Below are 20,378 nucleotides of genomic sequence, written 5' to 3' on the forward strand. Positions count from 1 at the left end.
TTAGCTAATCATGTATGTTTTGAGAAAAATAAAGTGTAAGAATTGCAGGTATTGGTTAAATGCTTTTGGTCTCAGTTTGATTTGAGTCATCGTTAATTCATGACTGACGACAATATGATTTGAGATTTTGCTGTATAGGCACTATGCTACCTTGGTAGTCAGAGGGCTGGTCACAGCGGGCACAGGTTATGAGGGTATTTACATTACCCACAGAGTGACCCACATTGGTTCTATTTTTCAGATGTTATCCACTTATACAGCTGGGTATATACTGAAGCCATTCAGTTTCAGTGCCTTGTCTGAGGGCGCCACAGCAGTTCCCCTTTGTGGATTTGAGGCAGCAAAATTTTGCAAGTCCTGCTACCCACCACTGTAGCACACTGCTGCCCCAGTGGATTTAAGCAGTAGAATGAAGATGTCGAATTTAGAACTTGGTGAGACTCAGAGAAAGGCCCACCCATGAAGTGAATGCTGTTCAGAGAATGAGGAGTCACCACCTCACCGAGGTGGAGACATCTCAGCGCTAAACCCTCACGGTTGATGTGGCACCGCCAGCTCCATTGCATTAGGAATGGCAGGTCACAGCAACCTGCAAAACCCTTCAGCTGATTGGAGATAGCTCTGCAATGATCACTCAGAGACCAGACCACCACACAAGGGCCCAGAGCCTACCAGCATTTATCGATGCAACTGAGTAAGATGGCGTCAGCAGCATCTCAGCATGACCCATCAGTGATAGACCTGATGGACCCCTGCAGTGATGAATCAGGGTTTTGAATGGAGTGCCATGATAGGTGTCAGCCAGCGTAGCGTAGCACGCAAACACTGAACAATGCCTAAAACTGTTGTGTAGGTGGACCAATCAATGGAGAGGTCAGAGTCTGACCATCTGGACATGACTGCAGAAGTCGACGCACAGTGACCGATGGCGACCTGACTGCATCGACGAGTCGGTCAATCGAAGTGTCCGCTGAGCCGCTGACCGTGTGATCATTACTCATTACTCATTACTCTTTGTTTGCTGACAATATCCCCAAGCCCAGTCCTGTTTACCGTTTGGCGTCATTAAAGCATTTTTCATCATTAAAACATCTGAGGCCTTATTAAAATGGCCACGCCTGATTAGCGCCAAAAGGTAATCGTACTTTAACCTCGATTCCCATTCCTGTACGGTGGTCGGGATTAATGGAGCTTCTCCATGCAGGGATTGGTCCTTTTTTTAGCTCAACGTTTTGTGCGATAAACTGGTCGTAGCTTGTTTTGTCTGCCAAGTATCACCGAGGGCAGGCTTCCACTGAATCGCACAGTGAAGGAGGAATTTTGCAGAGGGCAAAACACTCCATCAACATGTGGGAGAAATGAAACTTTGTTATCTATCCTTTATTTAACCATTAAGGTCAGCTGTGAAGTAGTTTCTCTTTAACACTGATGACATGGGAAAACAAGGCAGGGAATGCATTAGGATGCATTAGGATTGTACAGCTAATCAGCCATAGGAGAGGACAATTAAGAGATTCCAAGTAGTGCACCAGTTTGGGAATTTTGTTTAGATACTGGGGGAAAACACCCCTACTGTTTAGATAAGTGTCACGAGATCTTTATAGGCCAAAGGGAATCAAGACCTTATAATATCTCATCTGCAGCATGGCACGTCCTATGGCGTAGTGCCCCAGTGAAGCAGATTCATGGTCCAGAAAGAAGATTGCCCCCTGCTGACTCTCCATCCCCACATCCAAAAAGCAACCCGGTTTTTCCATCCTTTTTTTCTCCCTTTCTGCAGTCCTGTTTTGGTATTGCCAATTGGATATGTCATGCTCATCTCACCGCAACAACCACTGTACTCATGCAGGAATGCTAGGGCAGGAGGTGTCCCATCCAAACACAGGCAAACCCAGCCCCACTTAGCTTGGGGTTACAAGAGCGCCGTGGCTGCTGGCTTTCAGAATACGTGTTCGGAATCAGCATTGCAAAGCCCTTCCGAATCCCTCGAATGTAATGATTCATATTTCATCCAAGCCCCTCCATGCTCCTGTGCAGCCTCCTCCAGTTGTGCCTGTAATGAAAATGTGAGCGAGTTAGCGCTACCCGGCAAATGGCAGGGATCAGGAGAACGGGGCGGAAATAAGTGAGCTATGAAATTGCATCCTCCGGATTGCCAGAGTAAAGCCTGAGCGGCCTTCAGGAAACGCTGCAGCCAGTGCTTCTGTGGAGAAGGCGCAAACCCTAAACCGGCAGGGCTTTTCAATGGGAGGGGCTGTGCATCAAGCCCTCACCCTTTCAGTATTAACCAATACCTGCTGCTCCTACCCCTCCCTTTTCCTGAACACAAAAAGTAATTCAGGGTATTCGGTTTTTTTTTGTACCACAAAGGCAGAAAGTGAGCTTGTTGCGTATTTATTAGGTATGAGACAGAATACTTCATCACTGGGATGTCTGACCTTGAAACCACTAATCCATTACTTGGATCAGTATTCAGATGCCTGTCATTTTACAAAAACAGAACAATCCAGTTTTATTCTCTCTCATCAATATTCATAAAGGTCAGCCTACAAACCTTGAAAGAAACAAATGAATTAGTATTATTCGTTATCTTCCCTTAAAGTGTGAGGGAACGCCAATTCATTATTAACACTGAAAAAGCTGGGGATTCACACAGTACTTTGAGGAGGAAAGCTTTCCTTTTGGTGCGTGCTTGGCTTGTCCAGCTGAGAACTCTCCCAGAGTTTTCTTTTCTTATTCTTGAAAAAGTGTTTCAGGGAGATACATACATCAAAGCTCCTGCTGATATATGAACATAAATTAATAACAGTGAGGGGATCATGTCATTTTTTTGAGAAATAAAAGGTGTTTTTTTAAAAAAGGTGACGTTGTAAATCAGGGGTCGGCAACCTTGGCCTGCTGGCGATAAGCGGGCGAGAGAGGATTTGTAATTAATTTATTTTTTTTAAGTTTTTGCACGTAACTTATTTTTTATACCATGTAGCGCACGTGTTACGTTACATGGTTCGTTATGTTTTCATTAGAATTATTAAGCTTCTCATAGTTTTCAGTTAGCATTTGCTATATTTTTTAACGTTAAATCGTTGTTTCCTCAAAGCTAAAATTAGCGAGAATTTTTCCCATCTAAATGTTCTAATCGGGGGGGGGCAGATTTTACAAGAATTAGTTAAGTTTAAGTTAAGTTAAGTTGCTGATGAACTAGATAAGTGGGAGGTTGGTGGGGTTAATGACCTAAAATGATCATTACAATGTCCTGATTATGAGACAAAAATGTTTCTTTAAAATGTTGTTGCTATGTATGTAGGCTATATGGGTGGAATAAAATTTCAGGCCTGTTGGAAATGTTTTTTTGATGTGGTGTCATAATTAAACTGAATGTTAAACTTGTTGTGTGCTAAAGTGTTGATATGGCACACTAATTAACATTTCAAACTGGCACTTCGTGTCAAAAAGCTTGTCGACCCCTGTTGTAAATATTTAGATATAGATATATAAATAATGCATTCTGCACAGTGTTGTCTAGTGCACAGACCACATAAAATATTTTCTGCTAGTACTTTGATTTAAAGAACGTGTGTGTCCTTGCGCTCTCAATAAAGGGTACAATTATAGCGGAATATGTTTTCTATTCCAAGTAAAATACAGTCCAGATGTTCACAAATTCTTCCTTTTATATAACATCGCCTTCATTAGTCAACAAAGAAAACCATCAGCGCAAGATGTGTAGTGGTCGAACAAACAGATCCCACTGTCATTAATGTTCATTAAAATTCCATCATATGGGTAATTTAGTAAATCCATAATGAGCACTGTCTTATGATAATACAGTAGATTATTTCAGTGTAACCTTTAGAAATGTCAACAATTCTTTCATGAGATTTTCATGAGGCATATGTTTAAGTATGCCATTTCCATGATAATGAGTTATGCCTTAAGCATATACAGTATTGGAGAGAAACCATATTGTCACTCATTCACATTCTTTGTCACTGACTGCTCACTCAGTAATCCCATTGATCCTGCAGAAAGAATATTTTACCACTAGAGGGCAAAATGTCAGCAGAGTAGTCACAGCCAATACGAGCGGTATTTTTTTCTTTGTGTCTCTCATGAACAACTGACTTTTCTGGGGAGCCATGTGGTCAACCAACAGCAGATAAATAATAGCATACGTTTATTTCTGTAGCCCTGGGGTAAAGGAAACGGACCAAACAGAATTTATAACTGAAACCGGCCTTCTAAAAGTGAACACCAGCTCGAGGGTCAGCACACTAGCAGGAAAGCTACACAGTGATTGCGCCCACAGCTTCCCCAGAAAGCCATGGGAGATATGCCTTTATACAAGCAACAGTGATAGACCTGGCACTGTCTGTGGTCCTGCAGCACTCCTGTGAGTACGGCTGCACTGTCCGTAGTCCTAAAGCACTCCTGTGAGTATGGCTTCTCTGTCCATAGTCCTAAAGCGCTCCTGTGAATATGGCTTCTCTGTCCATAGTCCTAAAGCGCTCCTGTGAATATGGCTTCTCTGTCTACAGTCCTAAAGCACTCCTGTGAGTATGGCTGCACTGTCTAGTCCTAAATATCTCTTCATCTGCTGAGGAGCCCAGAGTGCCAAAAAGCCAGCGGCTGTTGTGCGTCAGACAAAGGAGCAGGCCCCTCCGCCCCCCTGCCACCCCTCCTCACGTCACAAGCAGCTTTTAAGGTCCTAGCTGCGCCCCCATGGGAAACTAAATGAAACGTTGCGCCTGTCAGCTTTTCATTATGTCTTTATTTTGAGCAATGAGTGAATATTATCTCAGTCCCGACTCTCAACTGCTCAGATCACGAGCAAACACATTTTGTTTTCTCCTTCCGTCTTCCCACCTCACTGCCCTTTTCATTTGGCATGCCAGTTTCCTTCTGTGCAGGGTGTGCATCCAAATTAGAAAATCGTGAAACATTCTGGTTACTCGGTGAGCCACAGCCAGAAGTCAGCTTATTGATTGACAGTTTTGCTTTGAAATGTTAGAGTTTGTAGAAGAAATGCTCTCCAGGAGATGATCAGATCTTTGGGTAAACCATACACCTGTTTGAAGAAACTGCTTTTTTATGATATGATTCACTGCTAAAGGGACCTAATGTGCATGCTGGTGCTGTTATGTGAATTTATTTTATATCTCCTGTGATAGCAGCCAATTCTATCTCAAGCTGAGATCCAGGACAGAGAGAGACTGTTGATGTGGCTCTGATATCTCGGCCTCTGAAAACTTGCCTTTTGCAGTGACATCTGTTTAATCCAGATGATGAGCAGGGCGAGGGTGAAGCTGTGATGGAAGCTTCCATCAGGGAGTGTGAAACTGAGAGCGGGGTCTGCAGTGCCCGCATCAGCACAGGAGAGCAAAGAGACACCTGGACGATCACCTGGGTCATTTACTTTACTCTCTACCAGAGGGACCCGCAAGTTCATTTTCCCAAAAAAAGTTGTCAGCCAGGAATGACGGCCCTTGGAGAAAGAGAGATAGAGAGAGAGATAGAAAGAGAGGGAGAGATTAAAGGCAGTGGGAAAGAGAGGGGGAGGGGAATAAGAGAAACAGCAGAGAAAAAGGGAATGAGAGAAGGTGGGAGAGAGAGGACGGAGAGGAAATGGAAATAGAAGTTGCTTAATGCTGCAGAAAGAACTGACTCACCCAAGCTGACAGAGAGACAGAGGAGGCCGGTCCTCAAATGCAGGGAAGGAGAACTCGCTCCCACCTGGCGGGGGTGCTGTGCCACTCCGCCACATGTACAACACTTCATCTCTCTACCCTCCACTGGACACAAGTGCATTTTCTGGAAGTGGCGCCATTCAGGTTTGGAGAGAAAAAGCAGCGGCCTCAGAAACAGAAAGCTCCCAGCCCTTGATTGTCTCGGCTCAAGACAGATGGGCTAATTGAAAATATAATCTGTGAAAATAGGAGGCTCCGCCTAATGGCAGATGGAACATAAATTGGCTATTTATTTGGACAGTTGTTGCAGATGTCAATATTATATTTTTGGCAGGCTGAGAAAATTAATTTCTAGCTCTTTTGGTGTATGGAGGCCCGTGACAGTAAGTTGTCAGATGAAGCCCTCTATTCTTAAATTGAAATTCCATCTCGGTTTGTAACTCCAAATTCCAGATGTGTGCGGTGAATGTGAATTGTGAGTTCAGTTGTTCACTGTTGCTTCCATTTTTCCAGTCGCAGAAACATATTCCCGCTCAGCTATGTGATTACTTGGGGTAGACTGAGTCCAATGGGGTGTCGGTCTGATCTCCTCAGAAATAAACGAAGGGAGTGACATCACACCCTCTGTCTTTAGCGCGTTCAGGGAAACAGGGTCACTGAGTTGGCTAGCATGTGCTGGTAAGGCCAGGGATTCTCTGCGAGAGACTTTTAATCATTTAATGATATGGGCCAGACCGAGGTGTCACAGTGCAAAGTATCTGTGGTCTTGGGTTACTGTGATGTAACAACCAGAAGTTCTTGGATTCTCAAACATTTTCAGATTCTGACTGGTTGCATCTAGATCTGCTGTACGTAGATAATTTCCTCTGGTTCCAGGTATAACACTCCATGCTGTCTAATTGCCTCATTAGCTTTAATAGTCTCCATTAAAATGTTGCCAATAAAAGAACAGCTTATTGGTCTATCTGCATGTTAGCATGTGTGCTTATAAGCTAGCTTCCCCTCCAGGCGGTTAGCGACTGAACAAGATGACTGTTGCTAACTTACTGCAATACTTAGCCACCAATTTGTTTTCTGTGATTGCCTGATCCCTCACTAGTGTGCTAAATACAGTCATTGGTTGTAATGTTCCAAAATGGGCTAGAATCCATGGGAATATATTTATTGTGGCCAGAGAAGTTTATTTAGGGCAGGTATTATGTTAATGTGAGTTACAGGTAAGGGTCATTCTTGTTATAAAATAGATTAACCTAAGCACTACTGTGCTGTATGTTACGGTATGTTACTGTATGAGTAGATCAGGGTGGAAATGCCACCCTGTCACAATTAGTGCCGCACCTGAGAGAGTCAGAGACTGCAGGGTTGTTGTCCATTTGCCCGTAGCTTTTAAATCCTCTCTGAGATGCAGGTACACAACCACACACTCAGTTACACACCGCCCACATCGACAGCTTTCCGCCGACACACCGCACGACTAGCACGTTCCATCTCCATTTGTAGCAGGGAAACACATGACCAGTGACCCTGAAGAGTCTACAAGCTTTATATGGACGCTAGGGCTGGACACGAAGTGAAGTGTCTGTACAGCCACGAAATCCGCCCACAAGCACAGCAATGACTGTCTGCCAGCATGGCTGGTAAAAACGGTTTTGATATTTGACATATATTTAATGTATTTGTATATGTATTTCCAGTGAGGTTGTTATTGTAGAATAATGCCATGTGCCTAAGGCAGTGAGCAATACTATTATACAAAGCCCCAGTTTTTAGTCCCCAACTTTTTTCAGTCTGGCAATAAAATATAATTATAATATGAAATACAACTAAAAAAATCATCTCCAGATAACATCACCCAAATGAAAACATGCTCATCCTCCCGTTTCTTTGTCTGTTTATAAAATGACTTGATGAAATAATCTCCGGAACTCATTGTCGAAATGTCACGCAGCGCCATTGCTGTGTTGCCGCGGTGACATTGGCGTGACGACCCTTTGCCCGTCTCCCCATTTTCTCGAACGGCAGTGAGGGAGGAGAACGTGGCCACGTTCCGGGGCTCGGAGTACTTCTGCTACGACCTGTCGCAGAACCCGATCCAGAGCAGCAGCGACGAGATCACGCTCTCCTTCAAGACCTGGCAGCGCAACGGGCTCATCCTGCACACGGGCAAGTCGGCCGACTACGTCAACCTGGCGCTGAAGGACGGCGCCGTCTCGCTCGTCATCAACCTGGGCTCGGGCGCCTTCGAGGCCATCGTGGAGCCCGTCAACGGCAAGTTCAACGACAATGCCTGGCACGACGTCAAGGTCACGCGCAACTTGCGGCAGGTAACGGCGGGAGGCTCTGGGGCCCGGGGGGGCAGGGCCTGGGTGCCGGGGGGCGGGGTCACGCAGGCCAAGTGGGTGGGGCTATAGAGAAAAGCATTTCTTACCATGAAATTACAGGTCAATGTGATTAGTTCTTATTATTTCTTTTACTGAAAGGTTTGTCATGTCGTTTGGAACACGTAGATTTGAACTAGATTATAAAATTACTTAGGTATGTAGACTGTAGACTGTAATTCTTAGGTACTTACCTATAAGTCTAGATGTTGAAGTCTGTTATGACTACAATAGAGATATGCTTATTTTCTATGTAGCATTTTTCCTTTCTGTCACTTTTCTTTTTTCTACTTTTTATTCTGTTTGTTAACATCGATTTCTGATATCCTAGAGCTGGGATTCCCCCTCACCCATTTAGCCTCTGTCTGAGCTTCCTGAAGCTGACACCTCTGTCAGAGGATGTTACTAATGCACAACCCCAGGAGAGACTCTGCTTTCTGCAGTGTGTGTCTTAGCATACCGATATGATAGCTGCATTGGCAAGATGTATGCTGATTTTCAGCAGAGACAAAAAGCGGTCACTTAAGTTATGGACCTGTCCCAGCGCTACTATGTATGATGCTAAAACAGCAGCAATATTTATGAGAATAAGATACACCATCATCATGTTACATCTGTGGTCAAAGGCTCCTCATCAGGTTGCTTGAAATGTAGATGATCCTAGACGTCGCATATTAATTTCATGGATAACAAGATGTTCAGATGGGAGAACAAAGATAATCACATGCATACATTTTAGACTCTAATTTTATGAAAATCAATATTCTGCTCTATCTGCCATCTGCTGCAGCACATGCACAGTGAAGGCAGATGAATTCAGGGAATTCTGCAGCTGGGACAGAGTCGTCCCATAGATATATGTATAGATAGGCCTTATGGATTGTTCATAGCTGATGCCTTTGGCTGACCTGTAGTGTTGCTGGCAGGAGAAACAGCTTTTTGGATTCAAAATACGGTTGGTACTTGTGGAAGAGGTGGACAAGTAAGTGCATTTTGTTTTGTTTCGATTTATTTTTTTGCGTCTACCATGCGATGTGTAAGGGGTTATTCCACAGCCTTCGGAGTACCGTCGACCCGGGATTGGCGCGAAACAAGCTCAGGCCTAGCCCTTGAACTTCCTCTTTCTTCTCCTCCTCTTTCTCTGTCTCTGTCTCTCACTCTCTTTCTCTGTCTCTATCTCCCTCTGTCTCTACGTTGGAAGACACACTTTGTAAGACTAACACAATCCATTCATGGAATGAGTCATTTATTAAAAATAACAACTACGCAAAAAACCAAGCAACTAACTTTACCGTTACCTAACCGACTAATGTACTAACACCCTGATTCTTCATCATTGTTTTTTTTAATCTTCAGTTTGTTTCATTTGTTTTATTAACAACCGTTCTGTTCACTATTCTTTAATTTCCTTTCTCCTCCCCCCTCCCCCTTTTCCGCAAAGCAATCTGGCATTGGACACGCTATGGTAAACAAACTACATTGTCTGGTAGATATCATTTTTATTGTCTTTTTTTGGGTTTGCCGTGTGTCCCCCTCTCCCCCCTTCCTTTTGATTTGGGTTTCCTTGGCGACACTCTTGATCAGAAACTGAGAAAACGGGGTTGGTATTTCTCTGCCCTCTTCACCCCCTACCCCTTCCTCGCCCCTCCCCCCTCCCCGCCTCTCACACTCCTGTTTTTCACCACGGCTTTTTCTCTCCTTTTTTCTTTGAGTTTGTCCCACTTTCCCCCAAAGACACACCGATCAGACCTTTGCAGGGGCTTAGTGTATCAACGAAGCCTCCACACTCTCTTGTTCGGCCCGTGCCTGGGTTTTTATAGCGGCCCCGGCAACAGTCGGAGTAACTGGGCGGGAGATTTCCACCAATGAGCAAGGACGACGACCGCACAGCCGAGCCCAGAAACGGGAGCTCTGACCGTTGTTTCCTGACCACTGTGTGCACGGCATGCTGCTCCTCCTCCACCAGCCTCCATCCCCCCACCACCACCCCTTCATCCGCTAACCTAAATTCACTAACACTGAGCGCGCTCACCTGTAACTCCGCCCCCTCCATTCGTCTTTATGGCATGCTGGTGAAGGCTACTGTGAGTGTGTTTAATCCCTTCCTACCCGGCGTGGTCTTGCTTGAGCGTGTCTTCTTTTCTCTTTGCATGCTCCTTCATGTGAACCTCCCTGCTTACGCTTTTGTGATTAAATCCATTGACCTTCCTCCACGATTAACTCTTTTTTATTTTTGGAAAGAATAAAATAAATAGTTCAAACAGATTCAAGAGCTATTTTGGCTTGCACGTTCTGAGAAGTTGGCATGCTTGTCTATGTTTGAAATCCATGAATTAACCCGAAAAACCCGAGGCAGGAACAAGCAATCTGTCCTTGGTTTTGTCATTTTACTAACCCTCAAACCCAAATTTCCAAAACCAAAAAAGTCATTTTCTTACCCTCCTCCTCATCAAAGGTAAAGAAAATATGCTGCTCAAATATTTTCTTTATCTGTCCTTCCAACCTGAAAAAGAAAACATGAAAAAAAACCAAAATGTTGTCTTATCCAAAAAGCAAAAAAACAAAACCGTTCTGAGGTACAGAGACCAGGGGCCCATTTGATGCTAAGAGGAAGTGATGCGAGCGAAATGGAGGCGTGCGATTGGTGTTGGGAGGGTCACAAGCTGCTGCTCTGTCCCCTTGCTCCCTCTCGTCAGGTGACGATATCGGTGGACGGCATTCTGACAACCACGGGCTACACGCAGGAGGACTACACCATGCTGGGCTCCGACGACTTCTTCTACGTGGGAGGGAGTCCGAGCACGGCGGACTTGCCGGGCTCCCCTGTCAGCAACAACTTCATGGGCTGTTTGAAGGAGGTAAGGCAGTTACTTTCCTGCCATGCCCTCTGTCTAACCCCCTTCAAGTTCCACCTTGTCCTTTGTTCAGCCCCACCCCTACTCCGCTCTGCCCAGACTCACCCCACCCAGACTCTACCATTCTCAGATTCACCCCACCAGTACAGTACATCATGGACATTTAGCAGATACTCTTATCCGGAGCAACTTAAATATGTCACAATTTCTACATATTATCCATTTATACAGTTGGATATTTAATGATGCAATTTCAGGTCAAGTACCCTGCCCAAGTGTACCATAGCAGTGCCCTAATGGGGAATCAAACCAGCAACATTTCGGTTATAAGCCCAGCTCTTTACCACTATGCTACACTGTCGCACCAATTCTCTACCCTTCCTAGACTCTCCACGCTAATGCTCTAACCTTCCCAGATTCTCACTGCTCCACTCCAGGTCTGCAGAGACTGCTGGCTTCATTGAATAAAGAGTATTCAGAGTACCAGCCAATGGAGATTTCAGTATTACAGCTCCTCTTATTGAGCAGCCACAAGAGCTACACTTTCTAACAGAGATAGAATTGTTTCCATCGTATTTAATTTGATTTTCCAATTGCAGTGAATTGGTTTATTAACGCTGCTGTCGCCTGAGAAGCAGTTCCGATGATTCAGTGAAATATGAATTTCCATCTGACTCGTAGATTTAATCTGGAAACGCCTTCAGGATGAGAGGGAAATGATAAAAATACAAAATACCATATTTATTCAGTTCTCCCAAATCCTGGTCACAGGCAAAAAGAACAAAGCACACACTCTCTCTCTGTTTCTCCCACACACACACTCAAACACAAACACACACACACATACTCTCTCTCACATTCACACACACACACACACACACACACACACACCATAACTTTCACACAAGTTAAACGGATTAAACACAGTGGCGACATGGTGGAGTTATGGTGATTTGAATTCCAAGTGAGACACTACGTTTGCACCTTTCAGCACCGAATGACTTCATTAAATATTCAGCCGTATAAACCCAGGATCAGGGCATCTGCTCAGCAAATAAATAATAACAAAGGTTAATGCGTAAGCATCTCCCTGGCTGAACTAGTGCAGTGCGTTAAAATGTCTGTTTAATTGGTGCACAGAGATGAATGTTCGATAGCGGTCACATTGTTAAATTAAACATAAAATACTGAACACAAATCAGTCTGGAAGGCCGTATGTATTTATGGATGCCTGATAGAGCCCCTTTTGAGAGAGGTCTCTCGAGGAAAAATTGAACCCGTTGTAAACAGTGTAAATTAACTGGTAGAAGCAGAACACACCGGGGCACAAAGCATTAAAAATGTGCCTCTAAACGACAAGACAGGGGTTTTATTTCCTTAACAGCAGGGTATCTTAATAGCCTTGCTACTATCGCTAATTGCTTCACACGCATTTAATAAGCAGGGGCCTTCAGGCCTGGCAAATAATGATCTCTGAACGGAGAGATCTTTATTTTAGAAGGGAATTAGACAATTAAATCTTTGCCAGACCTTTGCTGGGGAAAATATCATCGGCTAATTATTCTTATTGTAGAGGAGGTGATTACATGTCACCCCTAATAGGAGCAGGGGGTGCGGTCGCGCCGCGACGCTCCGTCTGATGATAATTCAGGAGTGTGTGGGCGCTGACCTCGTGTTAAGAGCAGATGTCGCCGCGCGGCTGATCCCTCGTTAGGATTCCCATCCGCGGCCACCGAGAAGAGACCCGGCGCCTCTGAGAGTCATTTTCCGCCAATTAGATAAATATCACAGCATCCACTCCAGATGAGCCGGCGCCGGGGCCGTGTGGAGGCCCGCGTGTGTTCCTGCAGGTCCCCGGCGTATTCCGAGGCTTAGTGTCAAACACACTGACTACAACACAAGTACCTCCCTGTAAATGGGAGACGGAGGCAACATCTGCTGACATCCGCGTATGGGGAATACAAGCGCCCCGCAGGTGTGCTCACACAAGTTTTTAACAGATCTGGGCCCTTGGAGCCTATGGAGTGGGGAACATTTTAGCGCAATAGGACGTTAGCATTAGTGCTTTAGCACAAGGGCCGAATGCTCCGTGCTGCCCTACTTTCGAGGCAAACGGAGGCAGAGCGAAGCACCTCCCATTTTTTGAGATTAATGGTAATCTGCTTTCTGAGTGCCGTAATGGAATTCAAATATTTACACGTGTCCCTATGGAGTCCCCACCCTCCAACACACACCCCTCCAGCCTCCCCAACCCACAGTATGCAGTCTGTCACAGTGGAACCAGATCACCCGGCTTTCACCCCTATCTGACAGACCACAGCCTGTGTGGTGTTCCCCAGTTACACAGTTATGTAATTCGTCCCAGATTGCACCCCTCAGATCAGCTTGTTCTTCCACGTGTCTTAAGTAAAGCGTCTGCTTCCTGTAACTGGGTGCCTGTATGAATGTGTTACCTTTTGACTGCATCCAGTGTATATCATTGTGTTTTGTTTCTATCCCCCCGCCTCCCTCTAAAGAGTGTAATCTCTGGCTGCCTGTGTTGTGGAGAGAGTGGATTATGCCGGGCACTTTCCTGGCCACAGACAAGGTTTTATCAACCAGTCAGGCAGTAATGAACAGGAACTGAAGGAGATTAGAAAAAAAAATCTAACCCAACACAGCCCACCAATCAGAGAGTGCTGGTCCCTGATCTGACTGGTGATGTCATTAGAGTTCCCTTCATGAACCGCCAGAACTGAAACGGTCTATGTATGTGCATACATCAACACGCACACACACACATACACACACATGCACACACATACACACACACACACTTACACATACTCACGCACACACACGCACGCACACACGCGCACACACAGACACACACACACACACGCATGCACAAACACGCACAACCACGCGCACACACACAAACACGCACACACACGCACACACACACACACGCACGCACACACACACACATACACACACACACACACACACACACTTACACATACGCACACACACACGCACGCACACACACACACACACACACACACACACACACACACACACACACATACACACACATGCACTCTCCCAGGAAATCCTACCCCTGAGGTCCTGTCAAGACTGAGTCTTTCTCCCAGCTTCCTGTGCTGCAGAGCTGAGTGGGAAAGGACGGACCGGCATCACTCTCCCTGGCGCGTGACTCCCCCTGCCCCCCAACCCCCCACAGAGACCCATAATCCCCCTCTGTCCTATTTCCTGCACAAGTCCCTCTTTTTTCTCTTCCCCCTGGTACTCAATCAGCCTCTCCTGTCTCTGAGCCAGCATTTCTGCTAGCAGTGCTGGTTTTGTTCTGACTGTTACATTTTATCATTCTTTTAAATTGACTAGTGTCCTTTGCAAATGCTGTTGTCTCCGCTGACTTGCATAGCATACGTTTTTTACAGATTGTATATTATTGCCACACATTTATACAGCTGCATACAAATTTTACCAAAGCAATTCAGGTCACGTTCCTTGCTCAAGCCTGCAACAGCAGTGTAGCACCTGTGATTGGAGCATACAGCCTTCTGGTAAAAGGTTAGGTTCGATAACCAAGACCCCCACGCTACCGGCAGGGCGCTCTGTTACAAACTGATGCAGCTGTCTGAGCTCCGTTGGTAACAATGGGTGAGCCCCCAGTCTCTGTCCTGTTATTCTTTGACAAGAGTGCACATGTCCATTCACAGTCTTATTACGCTCTGTTTTCCACACGCGGGCAGTCCTGTTAACCGCTGCCTCTTTTCTTTCTCCGGCCATGTCGGGAGCGGGGTAGCCGAGAGATCGATCGGGGTCCGTGTTTTCCCCAGGTCTGCGCAGACATTTGGAGCGCTTCTCCAGCTTATCAGAGGCGGCCGTCTGAAGCACAGGCCCCCTCTCAGCAGACCACTCGTTTAGAAAGGTCCTCGCTGTGTCGTGCAGGCCTTTGATCCAGCAGGTCTGCTGGGGGAAGTGATCCTTCCTGCCACTGTGACTGAACTGAGTTAGACAGAAAACAGGAACTCCAAGGGGCCGATGATGCTGTGCAGCATACCTCTGTTGTCTTGGGCGGAGCACCAATGTCAATGTAGCCCTTAGCCTGGTGCTCAGTTTTATTGCCTCCAGCGAAATAGCTTCTTTTAATAATAATGCATTTACTTGGCAGACGCTCACATCCGCTGTGACTTTCAAGGCCATTATGACAAGGGAGATGAATATTCTGCATGTTCTAATACCTGATAGAACAAGGCTATTGGCACAGAGAGCAAATAAGACATCAGTGTGAATGTGTTATGAGAATACACAAAGTCTCATTATGACACTCAGAGTGTATTCAGAGGGCCTGACGATGATCTTTACATCACACAGCTGCACACACACTGTGGTACTTAATAATAACCATGTGGGTACTTTGCATGATTTTATTTATGCATTTGAATTAGTGATCAGAACGTATTCTAGCTTCATGCGACAACAGAGAATTGCACGCCTCATTTCGTGCCATGATACCCTGCAGCCTGGTTCGAGCAATCTGAAGAAGTGATATCCGCCAAGATATCACCTGAAGAAGTGATATCTCCTGAATTTATGGAAGGGGGGGGTTACCACACAGCAGAGAATGGCAATCCTCTCTGTGGGTTTGGCCTCTGTTAACACCACATCGGTTTTCTTGGACGTCTTGCAATAGCTAGATTAGCAAGACAGATGTTAACAGCTTTGTATGCGCAGCTGAACATCTGTTATTACCCAGTGAGGTTTTTATTAGGGAGATGACACAATGTTTGTAACCTAATTTCATAAGCAAGATAATGTGCACAACCCTGTAATCATGTGGATAGACATATTGTTAGGTTGGATGTAAAGAAATCAGTTGGTAATAAGAATCATCAGGAAGCATGTCTCACATTCAGTGATACAATGTCATGCAGGTCAGTGATTGCATCTCCTGTTTCTTATCCCCAAATCCTCCCATTCTCCTGTAGTCAGCTTAACCAGCGTGCTCACAACAAGCAGGTCTGTGCTGCAAGCATCTGTGAGTGATAGGTAAATACATTGGAGCGCACTGTTCAGGTCAAGAAAGAGAGCAATGCTTCCGAAACATCCTCTGATTTGTAAGGTCATTTCGCTTGACTCTGGAGCCATTGGTCACAGATTTGAAGAAATTCAAGCTCTCCCTGCTGTGGATGCTGTCTACTCCTCTTCTGTCAGGATGAGGGAGACTCTGTAAAACACTGAGAGCCCAGCAGAAAAGGCCCAAGCCTTGACCCTGGTTATTGTGCTGCAACTTCTGTATGAATAGCATAAAACTCCTCAGTCTTTCAACATGTCACTTCACAGACCAATTGTTCTAGAATCTTCTCTCTGCATGCCATCACGGTTGGCCACTCCTGCATTGCCCCAGCCCTGTCAGAATACATCTGACTGACTAAAGCTTGCCTCATTGGAGCTTCCCCATCCACGTTTGGATGATGAACAAATCAGCATTCAGACAGATGGCCTGGTCCAGCCTCCTTCCAGCTGATGCGCTTGGATCTGCCCCGCAGGAAAGATTCAGTCTGGCATCGGCCCGCGGCTAGAGGCCAGGCCTGCCAGAGGAACAGCTGTTGCTGCTGGTGGCGCACAGATGCATGCTGGGAATTTTAACAGGCCACATTCTGTGGAGCAGTGGAGAGAAGAGAAAAGGACAAGGTTCCTGTTTGTTTTTGGAGCAGTCATCAATTGGAGAGTCTTTACGGCAGTACTGTCTTGGGACTGGTGCACGACACATACGGCACGCCCTCTGTCTGTGGCCATGTGGGCCAGCGGTCATGTGACAGGGTCTGTGAAAACATGCCCGGTGTGGCCCGGCCTGCTTCCTCTCCCAGCCTCCCTCCCAGGCAACGGTTTAGAGCGACAGCTTGTGTTTTCCCTTTTTTGGTGTGTCATCTGTTTGTTTCTGTATATTACATGCCTTTTCATACAAACACTGATCCATGCTGCTGCCCATATCCTGTTTGTTTATGCCAGGACGAGCGTCACAGCACAGATGCACAGGGATATTTTAAGCTACGTCACATCTCCAGTTTCTGGCTGAGTATAGGCAGACCCATGGTAGACAAATGGGGTTACCCAGTAACAGTTCAAAGAAAGAAGCCCCTGTGTTCATGGATTTATACAATTCTTAATGTTGACAAAAAGCAACAACAGAGAAAGTCTGGAGGCTTGAGGGCTTGAGGGTTAAGTGATACGCCTGGGGAAAAGCAACAGACTTTTGGAAGGGTTCTCTTGAAAAATAGTTTTTTGGAAAAAAAAAAATCATGCCCCCCTTCTTCAACCAAGAGGGGTTTAAAACAGGAGGTTAAATGTGGTTTGGAGTGCCATCGATGAACTATTGAAAAACCTTGTTTGGGATTTCAAAGTAATGAATGAACTACTAACGAACCCTTACACTGTCAGAATAGAGCACCCATTACAATCTGTATGTTCCAAATGAGGGGATTTGCCATTTACTTTGAAACTGGCGCTTTGCCCAGCAAGCACTTTAATATAATAAAAAATAACAGGAAGATGAGACCTTCCTTATGAATAACTCAGATTTCATTTCAGCTATACATATTTTCCTGGTTTCATCATCAGTAATGCTCTCTCCATTTTAATTTGCCTCTGACATATCCTTTAAGTGGAAAATGATGGGTGAGGCCATTGACATATCCTTTAAGTGCAAAATGAGAGGAAAAAAGTTCAAAGTTGCCATGTACTTAGAGTTAAAATATACATTTTCAACTGGAACATTTATAATAAATTAATGTATATCACAGAATACAGTATTTTGAATACATGTGCACTAATTGCTGTTTGAACAATACTTGACTATGCGGTAAGAATGTATTGGAAAAAAAATAATGTTCTCAGCTACATACAGGATTAAAACAGTGTTATCATCAGACTGTACATGGTTAACATAGGGTTGAAGCAAGGCTGAAATGGGTTAAAATAATGTTTATACAGGTTTAATGAAACAGTCAGTACAGGATTAACACCAGTTATTACAATGTTCATACAGGCTTAATTAGTAGAGGGATATTACATTTTAATACAGGGTTGAACAGGTTAATATGGGGTTAATACAGGGTTAATAAAAAGTTAAAACAGGATTAAAACAGATTTGGTTACTCTTGGTCAGAACACTTTTAATTCAGGTTGATAGTGTTAGCCCAGGGTTATTAGATGGTTGATACAGGATTAATACAGTTAAAACTGCTCATTCATTAATACATTCCTCTCACAGTTTTTCTCCCCAGTTTTTGGACTGATGTCCATCTTCTGTTGCTCTGTTTCCAATCCATCATCTCCTCTCTTCCTTCTGGGTGCGAAGCAGCACTGACAATCCAAAGTCTATAGAGTCTAGACTATGTGTGTGCGTGTATATCTCTCACCTTCACCAAGCCATTTTCATTTCCCTGTATTATGATCTTTTGGTTATGAAAGCGACGATTGTTTATCGATTGGAAGGGTGTTTTTTTTTTTTGCACATGTTCAGTGGGGGTCATGGTCATAAATATACAGATGGGTTGTGGCTCAGCAAACCCGACATCGCGCGTCGCGTTGCGTTTGCCCCTGAATCGCAGCGGTGCAGAAATATTAAACTGCAATGCTAACGGCTCGAGCTGCGTCGGGGCAACATAACTGGTAACGCAGCAAATGACTGCAATCATCGCTTAATCTGCGACATGGAAATTTGAATTTCAAGGTCGTTTCTGAAAGCATTCAGAGACAGCAAGCATCCATCTACAGCGTCATTCCCTTCCTCTGGACTGACACATACAGTATGTTGCGCCATGGCATGTTGATTAGGTACTCAGTCAGACAGCGTTGTGTTTTCGTGTGTACTGCTCCTGTAGATTTGACAGAATTAGCACTGAAGGCACTGTCGTTCGCCTGAGAATGGGGGGAAGCGTAAGTGAGACCGATGACACAAGCCGTGACTGATAAGGAAAAGGAAGTTCGCCCGAAACAGACGAGTCAGTGGCTTTCTCATGGCCGGATCGATAGCGCATCTCCTTCGGGAGGTGGAAGATCTGGTTTTATAGAGTCGTTGGAGCCCGTGTTTTGATTACAAAATCCGCTCTCCCAGATGGAGAACGCCTCCCGGAGAGGGCCGTAAAGAACGGCGGTCGCGTCTCAAACTTTAAGAGACGGGCGCGAGTCCATCTCAATCTCTATTTTGTCGTTTCCATTACCGCGATATTGATCCTGCGTGCGGCTCAGTCCTTCGCAGCGCATACGGATCGGCTTTTAATTATAGAACCGTTGATGGGTTGAGGCAAAATCCACTCGGAGCAGCAGAAAGGAAACCCATTGTAATCCCATCTAAGCAGGTATATCCCTCCTTGTCTCTTGGTTTGGCTTTTGTACAAGAGACTGAGCTTGGTGTTTATGTGCTGCGTTTGAACACTTGCGGTACTCTTAAGGAATGTAGGCTAACACACTCACTTGGGATTTCAGATGTCCAGAGTTTCAGAGTGACGCTCGGAGCAGGCTAATTCAAGGCACGCATCGATTCGGGTTTGAGGGCAAAGCATTTCAGTGCTTATATAAACAGCCGCTATGACAGGAGAACACAGCCATTCCACCTCCTACACCAAAATTAGCATAGACAACCGGGTAATGACTTAAACATGACATGGGTGTAGGAGTGCAGAGCAAATGCAGTCTCATATCTGACATGGCTCCTACATCCAGTTTTTTCTGCCTTGGGCCAATTTGGACAATATATCCAAAAGAGACCCGAGCCATCCACTGGGAAACGGTTGCTTTTTAGGCTACCTAAACAACACAGGAGCTGCTCATCCTATGGTGTTTCATCTAACAGTGTTGATTCTTTGCAGAGGGTATCATGAAAATGGCTAGCTGCAGCTCCAACACCTGCTTGCTGAACACCTGCTAGCTAAATGTACTTTATTATTTTTTCATTTATTTTTTTGCCATTAATATCATTTGTGTTTATCTGCTTAGCGGATGCCACCATACAGGGAAATTTACATATCTTGCATTTTAGGCTTGAACAGCTGGGTATTAACTGAAGTAATTCAGTATGCAGGGCATGCTTTGTTTAACAGTGCAACGATAGTGCCTCACCTGGTAATGAAGCCTGGAACCTCCGGAGCTTTCCGCGATGCTGCCGATAACGGCGCCGCCGTCTGTACCACCACGCTGCCTGCGCCAGGCTGGGTGGAAAAAGACAATCTCCCGGTCCAGCGCTCCCCCCCCCGGCTCCTCTGTTGATTTACTGTCAAATCTTCCAGGGTTATCTGTAATCCCCAGAGCTACAAAATCTCTCTGCTGACAGCTGTGTTCTCAAACACAGCTGCTGTTTTCCGAGAGCAGAACACCCCATGTACCAAGGAGGGCTCTTTTTTCAGCAAAAAAAGCCTTCAATTTTCCACTTCAGTGAATTTCAATTTACAATT

At 45.2% G+C, this 20,378-nt stretch overlaps 1 protein-coding gene across 3 annotated transcripts in view; it reads left to right on the top strand.

Moving 5' to 3' along the window:
• Positions 1 to 20,378, top strand: part of LOC118792523 (neurexin-3a-like) — a 279,182-nt gene that overhangs the window by 53,444 nt on the left and 205,360 nt on the right. For all 3 annotated transcript variants that reach the window (XM_036550399.1, XM_036550396.1, XM_036550397.1), the window contains 2 exons: positions 7,707 to 8,008; positions 10,759 to 10,920. In XM_036550399.1, coding sequence (XP_036406292.1) covers positions 7,707 to 8,008; positions 10,759 to 10,920 — 464 coding nt within the window. The remainder of the gene's footprint in view (positions 1 to 7,706; positions 8,009 to 10,758; positions 10,921 to 20,378) is intronic.

This window comes from Megalops cyprinoides, chromosome 17, assembly GCF_013368585.1.
Source record: "Megalops cyprinoides isolate fMegCyp1 chromosome 17, fMegCyp1.pri, whole genome shotgun sequence".
NCBI classification, from domain to species: domain Eukaryota; kingdom Metazoa; phylum Chordata; class Actinopteri; order Elopiformes; family Megalopidae; genus Megalops; species Megalops cyprinoides.